General features: G+C 40.0%; 1 protein-coding gene across 2 annotated transcripts in view; it reads right to left on the reverse strand.

Moving 5' to 3' along the window:
- PLXNC1 (plexin C1) overlaps positions 1-9,676 on the reverse strand; it is a 163,484-nt gene that overhangs the window by 116,285 nt on the left and 37,523 nt on the right. For both annotated transcript variants that reach the window (XM_019661264.1, XM_019661265.1), the window contains exon 3: positions 941-1,075. In XM_019661264.1, coding sequence (XP_019516809.1) covers positions 941-1,075 — 135 coding nt within the window. The remainder of the gene's footprint in view (positions 1-940; positions 1,076-9,676) is intronic.

Genomic DNA, 9,676 nt, shown 5'->3' on the forward strand with positions numbered 1-9,676 from the left:
AGGGCAGTGTCACTGGCCCTCATATGTGGGATCCGAACCGGGGCCCTCTGGCATCCCAAGCGAGTTCTTAACCATCGCGCCACTCGGCCGGCCCTATCATGGACTTTAGAGATCAGGAGATAATTTAAGCCCTAGTTCTGACAAGGCCTAACCTATATATATATATATATATCCTTGAGCAAGTTATTTAACCTTTCCAAGTCTCAGGTTCTTCATCTATAAAACAAGAGACATTTTATATCATTATATTAACGTATTTCTTTAACGTTGTTTATTTATGTGTGTGTGTGTGTGTGTGTGTGTGTGTGTGTACACAACTCTATGCATCTCGTCTAGAGAGACCATTTGAAGAAGAGTAACTTTTACATAGGGACTCAATAAAAATTAGTTTCCTTCCCCCTTCCCGTGATGGAAGCGCTTTGTACAAATGAAGAAAATGTATCCTTTATATATCAGTGAGCAGAAGCAAGAAAAAAAAGTAAAAGAGCCAGATAAATTGAGAGAGGGAGGGCAAATGCCATATATTTCCTGGTTCATGAATGTGTATGAGACTGTGGCCTGATATTAACCCCGAATCCTAAAGCCAACCCCATTGGACATATTCATAAATGCAGCTAACCATTCTGTGCCCACACAATAAACGTGTAAATTCAGTTACCTTGCTGATTATGTGCCCATTTGCAAGCACACTGTCCTCTGAAAAACTTGGCATTGGAAATATATAGCCAATAAAAAATTGTCTAAATAGGTAATATTTCTTGCTCACTTAATGATAATAAGATTTTTAATTCCATGCCTGTGAACCACAGCAGGTCTTCTCGAAGCCTGCAGCAATTTTTAAACTTGGGAGTTCAAAGTAAAATCTTTACTACTAGATAATGACATCCATTAAACCATTTTTATTCATAAGTCAGAAGCAACCACTAGAATTTCTACCTACCTCTTTTCCAGCTGTTAGGTAGATATAGATATTCTTCTCAGGATGAGGAACAAGTTTATAGAAAACAGGTGTTTCTTCTTTAATTTCATAGATAACCTCCGGACAATTTGAAGTCAAATTTTCACCAAGAATAACCTATTTTTTTCCAAAAAGAGAAATACAATTTCCATTAACTATTTTGAATAACATAGTGACAAAAACTTGCAGCTTAACTCTAAAACCACATCCTTTCTTCCTACATATATTAGCTAAGAAACCATGTTCCTCAATCACCCGCTCATGTTTCTCTTCAACAAAGTTGGTAATAACAAGTGCAGTATTTCTGCTTTTATAGGAGACAAAGTCAAAGTCTCACACACACACACACACACACACACACACACACACACACACACACAGAGCACTCTTCAATGTTGGGGCCGTATCCTCATATATGGAAGCTTAGAAGTTTATCCACAATTCCTGACCACGTCTGATCTGGCCCCATGAGAAACTACAAGTGACAACGTCCTCAGTACTACTTATGCCAGGAGTGATCTTAAAACTAAAGGAAGCCAGCTCAATATTTGCCTGGGTTACTCTGATTCTCCCATATGATTCTACATATAGTCACACATTTTAAAGTAACCAGGACAACTTAACAAGCTTAAACAAGTAATATGCTATACAGAGGGTACCCCCATAAAATGTGTACACGTTTTAAGAAAGGAAAACACTATTATATTAAAATTGTAATACTCAATCTATACTGATAACAAAAGATGAATGTAAGTCACGTTTGACTTCTGCAATTACAAGAGGTGCTCAAAGTGGTTACCATCAGCGTCCAGACACTTCTGATTAGGGTGAACTACTGCTTGAGCAATGTTGACCAAAGTATCCATTTGTATCCATTTTTTTGGCACCCCGGGTATATAAAATATAAGCAAGTGTGGCTTTGAAAATGGACAAAACTGAGTTTCACTCATCTTCAGTCAATAAACATTTACTGAATGTCCAGCATGTATCAGGCATGTTCTAGGTGTTTAGAAAATGTGAACACAATAGGGCTGGGGGAGGGAATCCTGCCTCATAGAACTTACTTACACTCAGGGGAGTGATGGGAGACAGTTAACAAAAAATATGTAAATTATAAAATATATTAGCAGGTGATACAAGTCAAAATAAAGCAAGGTAAGGAGATGGACAATGCGTGTTCAGAGTAGGTCTCATTGAGAGGTGACATTTATTTAGAGACTTGCTGTAGATGATGGAGTCATTTAGATAGCTGGACAAAGCATGCTCTTAGAAGAGGGACCCACTGGTACAAAAGCCCTAAAATGAGAGGAGGCTGCATGGTTTGAGCAGAGCAAACAAAGTAGAGAAGAGTGGGCAGTTAGGTAATGGAGCGAGAAATGTAGGTTCTTGTAGGCCTGTGTAAATATCTGGCCTCTTACGCTGGGTGAGAGAGAGGCAGCCATTGGGCTTTGAAAAGAGGAATGATGTCATAAGAGGGCAGGGTCTAAAGCACTGGTAGAAGACTCATTAGGAGACTGTCACCATAATCCTGGAGAAATATAAAGGTAGCTTGGGCTCAGGTTTGCATCCTGGCTCGACCCTGTAAGTGGCTGTGCTGCTTTGAACTCGTCACTTAACCTCCCGGGGCCTCAATCTACTCATCTCTAAAATGGGGTTAATCATGCCTTCCTTAAATACAGCTATTGTAAGGATCAAATAAAATTATGAAAGATGCTTAACACATAACCAATATTCAATAGATAATAATCTATTACTAGATTAAAAGCCCCCTTTGCGTAGGGACCATATCTTACTCATCTTTGTACCCATCTCATTGTCCAATACAATGTCTTCAAAAGTGAAGGTGTTCAACATATCCAGATATAATACCGACATCTGTATCTCTACCACTGGGGACAACAGTTATATTGGGCACGTGATTTTTTTTTTTTCTTAAAGATTTTTATTGGGGAATTGGGGGATGGGAACAGCGCTAGGAAATTGGGGGAAGGGGAACAGACAAGTTGCTGTCCTTTTGTTCTTTAGTCTAGTTGTGGAGGACGTTACTTCACTGGCCCAAGTTGGCACCATCATTGCACTCTTCCCGGGCAAGGCAGATCAGCCACCGGCTTCTGGAGGGCTGCTCACAGCAGCTGCTGGCCGCTCACGCTGGCTGCTGGCTACATACGGTAGCCCATGGCAACCCACTGCAGCAGGGGCTGCAGCCTATGCAGTGTCACTGGCCCTCATATGTGGGATCCGAACCGGGGCCCTCTGGCATCCCAAGCCAGCTCTTAACCAACGCGCCACTCGGCCGGCCCTGGGCACATGATTTTAAAAGAAAAATTGGCACCTGAGATTCTTTTCAGACAAAGTCAACATTCATGCATCTCCTGATCCATAATATTCCTGTACCCACATAATATTTCTGATGGTTATTACATATTGCTATTTCATCAAAAGCTCCTTATCCATTTGGCTCACAGAGCATCTTCCTGCACTCGAACCCGCTCCCAGAACCTGAGCCTGAGTCTGACTTTGTCCTGAGGTGGTGACTTCCTTCCATCATCTGTTCTGGGTCAAGCCCCATGGATTCAGTGCAGCTAGCTCAGAGCCTGTGAACTACCCACTACATTCAGTAGCAGTTCTATAAACATCAATCTCAACTAACTATATTAAACGTGGCTTTTTAAAAAGGGACAGAAGCAGTTAGGTCCCAATGCAGGTGGGACAAATCTGTGCCTCAAGTCATTTTAAAATGTCTCTATGGCTACACCATCCAACACAGTAGCTGCTAGCCACATACGGCTATTTAAGTTTTAATTAATTAAAAAGTCAGTCCCTCAGTCACACCAGCCACATTTCAAGTGTTTACCAGCCACATGTGGCTAGTGGCTAACATAGTGAGAGTACAGATACAGACCATTATTTCCATCATCATGGAAAGTTCTATTGGACAGCGCTGGCCTACAGAAAACCGAGTGAAGGGAGACATCCAGCAAGCGCTGACCAAGTGTGCACTTGCCAGGCTCTTGTCTGCCCATCTCTAACTCCTATTCTTTTTTGGGCAGCTCAGATTCAAAGAGTTGATCCGGTTCTAAAAAGTGGTTGTTTAGAGAAGAGACAGAAAGCCAATTAAAAAAAAAAAGATTTACAGAAATATTCTCAAGTGAGACAAAAGCAAGGCTGCTGCCCAGGTTTCTCTTGAGGAATTCGTCATGCTGGAAGCATCCCTGGGCAGGACTATGTGTGATGTATTCTTACCCATCAAGCTGAACCTGAATTGAATGAAGCCCATAGTGCTAACTTTCACTTAGTATTAGGAGACGCAGAGGAACAAGCCAGAGGACAGTACGAGAGAGGGAGAACTGCCAGTGCCACCATGTGAGACGTTCACAGGCAGCAGACTTCGTTTCCTTATTCAGTCAATGGTGGTGAACAAAAGGGGTGACTTCCTCAAAAGGTCAGTGGCAGGCAGCACATAGAAGGAGGCCACTCCAGATTAAGAGAAACACAACCACCAAATGTGATTTGAGTACCTTATTCAGAGACCCGTTTGAACAAGAATAATTTTAAAAAGATGGTTTTGAGTCAATCAGGAAAATTTTGTTATATGGACTCACTATTAGATAACGCTAAAGAATTACTGATGATTTTGTTAATTGAGATAATAGTGTTATGGTTATGATTATTTAAGAAAATGATCATAGTTTTTTTTTTTAGAGATGCATAGTGAAATGTGTGGGGGTAAAGTGACATACTGTCTAGGATTTGCTTTAAAATAAAAAAGTAAATAACTACATAATTTATAGTAATTGCAGCATGGTGGTTATAATGAAGAATACTGTATTGTATATTTGCAAGTTGCTAAGAGTAAATCTTAAATGTTCTTGTCACAAGAAAAAAATGTGTAAGTACATATAGTGATGGATGTTAACTAGACTTATTGTGGTGATCATTTCACAATATATACAAATACCGAATCATTACATTGTACATCTGAAACTAATCTAATGTTACATGTCAATTACATCTCGATAAAAAAAGTTTACAAAACACCACCACTCCTTGTCCACTTTGAGTTAGAGCTGCACTGCATTATTATTGAGATTATTTTATTTTATTTATTCATGGAGCATGGATGCATGCGGGTAGGGGCTAGAAAGATCTAGTTTGGGGCAACTTAGATTTATTCACTTGATACATTGGAGATGAGGCACCAGTATTCTGTCTAGAGCTCTGAATTATGGCAGAGAAGTCTTTCTTTCTTGCATGAAAAAAAATAATTACCAAATTGCACTATATGACAGGGTTTGTCAACCAAGTTCCCTGAGCAAGCTACCTAGAGCAGCTTACACTGAGGCTTGTCCTGATAGCCACAGATGCTCGGGTTGAACTGTTGTTTCATTGATGGTGGGAGTGAGACTTCTCTGGAAGGTAACTTGGCATTATCCATCAAAATTATAAAGCACATACTCTTAGGCCCTGCAGCCCCTTGTATGTATGTGAAATGATACGAGTATAGGTCCGTGGATATTCATTGCAGCATCATGCATTATGCACAAAAGATTGAAACAACCTAAATGTCCAACCACAGGGAACAGGTTCAGTAAACTATAGTACAAATGATAGAATACTATTTAGCCACAAAAATAAAAAAGCTCTGTGTTATGTTAAATATGTAAAATTTGTATACACATATTTTATGTACATATGCATGTATATATAAATTTAATATGTTATATGTTTAATGGAAGAGGGGAAAGACTATCTTGCCCTTTTGCTTGCAGATGTACATAAAATATCTCTGGAAGGATATCCAAGAAACCAATATTATTGGTTGCCAGAGGTTAGAAACATGTGGCTCTCACTGTATATTCTCTTGGTTTATTTGCATTTTGAACAATGTCAGTGTATTATCTCAAAAAATAAATGCATACAATTTAAATGTAGAAAGTGTTTGAGGAAGAGTGGGTTCAATTGTGTCTCTCTTTGCTAGATTATACAGAGAATGGTCTCCAGAACCCTGAGGACAGAACAACACATTTTCAGTTTCATCACAAGGGACTCAAACATGATACACGCAGGCATTGGGGTCCCTGCTTCTGTAGTCCTCATCTCTCAGATGACTGCAGGACAGGAGAGAGATGGCTCTCTTTCTCCTTTAGATTTCTATTAATATCACCTGCTACTCACCCACCCCCCTCCCCACAGCCCAGCCCAGGGGCCCCAGTGGACATTTGGATCTTCCAATTGCAAAATTCATGTCAACAACAACACAGAGAAGAATGCCAGCAAGACTGAAGCAAGGGAAAAATTCTTTCCTCAGCTCAGTTCAGTTGGGCAGCCTCGGAAAAAGAACATGATCAGTGAAGTGCTGCTGGAAGTAACGGTGAGTCACAGAACCCAAAATGGGTTGAATTTTGCATAAGAGAAACTTCATCCAATTCCCACACATTCCTTCGGCATGATGTGGATTTTTATCTGTTGCTTTGAGGATATGCCCTGAATACAGATCTAATCTGAAGTCAACCTGCACCTCTTCCACGTATATACTGATATACCCCTTCATCCTCCAAGTCTCAAATGCCACCTCCTCTGAGAAGCTTTCCCTGGTTGCCTTTCTACTGTACCCCACTGTCATTCTCTACCTCACTGTTTTCTTCATAGCACTTGCCACTACCTGAAATTACTTTATCATTGATGAATCCATTTACTTTCTGTCTTTTTCTTCCCATCATAAGGGCAGCAGCATTGTCTGTTTTGTTCACTTTTGTATCCTCAGCACCCAGAACAGTGCCTGGCACATAAAAGGTACCCAATAAATATTTATTAAATAAAAAAATACTCTATTAACATTCAAGATTGTATAAGGCTCTTCGCATTTTTCCAGCTGAGGCCTGTGTAGAAAACAAATTTTCCCCGATGGAGAATTTCAGCTCATGTCAACATTCTGTTTCTGTTGACATCTTCCTGAAACCTCGTGGTAGGCTATTAACTAGCCTTGGGACTTCTGCTGCATACAAAAAAACCCCCCAAAAAACCCAAAAAACAAAAACAAAAACCAAACAACTACAGTCCTGAAATGCATGGTATGTGAGACTTCCACATCATACACTTAGCTGCATTACAAGTTTGACACCACCCACGGGAAGGATAGCATGGTGAGGAAAATGGAGCGGGGTGGGGGGAATTAAACAAAAGACTATTTCTTTTTTTCTTTACTATTACCATGAGATGGAAAAGCCATGGGTGTTCAAAAAGCTCAAATATTTAATGCCAAATTTCTTTCCTTATGCCTCACTCTGCAGGGCTAACCAGTTGAAGGGCAAACAGGCCAATCTTCTAACTTATTTTTTTTCGATAAACACACACACACACACACACACACACACACACACACACAAGCAAAGTAATTATCCAATAGCGTTTAATGTGCTTCCGTAGTTAGGTGCAATAAAGATGAAATATAAAGATTAAGGCAAATTCCTCTCTTGTTTCCAATCTACTTATTTTATTGTAAGTAGTAAGGGAAGCATACAGCCTGAACCACAAGTTCTAGATTTGTGGATTACAAGGGAGTAATAGTTCTAAACTGGGGACTCCCTGTGAACTCACAAACTGAAATGAATAAGGTGGGGATGAACCTGAAATAGCTTAGTATGACGTTCTAAACAGCCAGCCACGGAGCCCATTTCCAAGTTTTGACACTTCCTGCTGTTTTTACTTTTTGGTCCATTACCTCAGCTCAGCCGTCCCAACTACCCTCACTTCCAGCCCCAGGTCCTGTCCTGTCCTGGTTTCCCAATGGTCTCCTTTTTCTTATTGGACAATTCTGTGGGTATACACACGTAGAGCTTGGCCTTATAAATTTTTATTATTTTTGTTTTCTCTTTCTTTCACTAGAAAACTTTAAAAACCAAAGTCACGGAAGGCTCTATAGGTACTCCATAGTTTGTCTACTGTTAGAATGCAGGAAGAACATTCTGGAACTGAGTTGAATTTTGCTCCGTGGTTTGGATAACTGAAATGCACTAGTGGGAGCAAAGTTTTGAGGGCAACAGTGCTGTTCTGCTGGATAGGGGAAAGGGCATGATATGGCTTCCTCTACCCTGAACCGTACTTCACTCCTACGGATGTTGAAGAAACCCAACACTAGCTTCCTATCGCTAGAGCCATTCCAAAAATCAACTTGAATACACATTTTGCTCTAAATGAACCCACTGGGGAAAAGCAGGGGCCCCGAAGGGGGTTCAGAGGCTCCCATGAGCTACTTGCAGCTCTGAGAAGAAAGGTCTCTTCCTTCTTCTAATATAGAAGTCTACCCCCAAATAGGAATGAACTAAAATACAGAAGCCATAGTTCCTTCTCATGAAACCTCAAATACTGGTTATCTTAATATTAATCCAGATACTCCAATATTATATTAGTTATAGAAAAAATAATAATAAAAGCCAGTTCCACCAACTCTATCAAGCTCTACAGACTACATGTTAATTACCAACGCAGTTTGGTTGTGGGACGAGTTGTTTCTGTTCAAATCACCTTGAGCAAGTCACGTAACTTCTCTGAGCCTCGGGTTTCTTCATTTATAAAGATGGCATAGTAATAGTATTGTCTCGTGAGGGTTAAATGGGTTAACCCATGCAGACACTGGTTCTAACGCCTGGTACCTCGTAAAAGCTCGGACATTTTAGCTATTATTATTATTCCTCGCCCGCTGCCTTCTTATCTTTTACGCTTACAAGAAAGGTTAATGGGCATGTGTAAAGTGACAAATTTCAAATTTCATGCATATTCTGTTATTACTTATTTTACCACTTGGAAAAGCTCAAAATATTCAATTCTGCCCTTGCAATAAAGACGATTTTCTATACGCAACAGTCAACTCAAAGGAATCCAAAACACATGATAGGCCGTACCGCAATCTGGAGAAAGATTCAGCATGTGTTTATAAAAATGCATACACTTTCCAGTGTCCTGGCTATGCAACGCGTGTGACATGAATTCCCAAAAGCTGAGTTCAGTGTGACCATATTTTTTGGTCTCAGTGGAAACGCTGATGACTGAAAAATTACAGAATGCAATCATGTTCACAAAGGAAATAAAATGAGGAAATAAGAGGGTGGGGGAGTGACTGTTAAGACAGAACCTGTCTTATAACCATTAGGACAGCATGTGAGTAAAATAAGGGGGCAGCTCAGATACCCTCAAAGAACCCTTTCTGTTCTAAATTCCTTCCATTTTCAAGAGCTCGCTCAAGAGTGTGAGCTCTGAGCAACAGCGGTTCGAGTCCCGGCCCAAGCTGAGCTGCCACTGAGCTGCCAACAAGTGGCAGGATGGCTCAGCTAAAAAATAAAAAAATAAAAAAATCCTTCCATTTTCCTGAAATCTTACAAAGGCACATAAGAATAAAGGCAGGAGAAAGAGGGCAGTACAGATATCAGCATACTGTCAAGTCTTTAGTTTTTCCACATATCGGTAAAGTCTTACCTTTGGAGGTAGTGCTGGGTTACTTGGAAGAGTGCATGTCTTTAAAGATACTTTAAAAGTGATTCACTATCTCGGTTTAAGCTCAAAATAATGTTTCCATATAATAAAATATGATACAGCTATTTAAAGATACTGTTTGCAAAAGGTTTGCCATAATACTTGAATACAAGCATTTTCCCTTATTCACTGAAGAAAGGATGCAAAATTGGATACAGGTGGACCTCAGCTACGTAAAAGAAAAAAAAA

The sequence above is a fragment of the Hipposideros armiger genome, unplaced genomic scaffold (genome assembly GCF_001890085.2).
Source record: "Hipposideros armiger isolate ML-2016 unplaced genomic scaffold, ASM189008v1 scaffold_342, whole genome shotgun sequence".
In the NCBI taxonomy this organism is placed as follows: domain Eukaryota; kingdom Metazoa; phylum Chordata; class Mammalia; order Chiroptera; family Hipposideridae; genus Hipposideros; species Hipposideros armiger.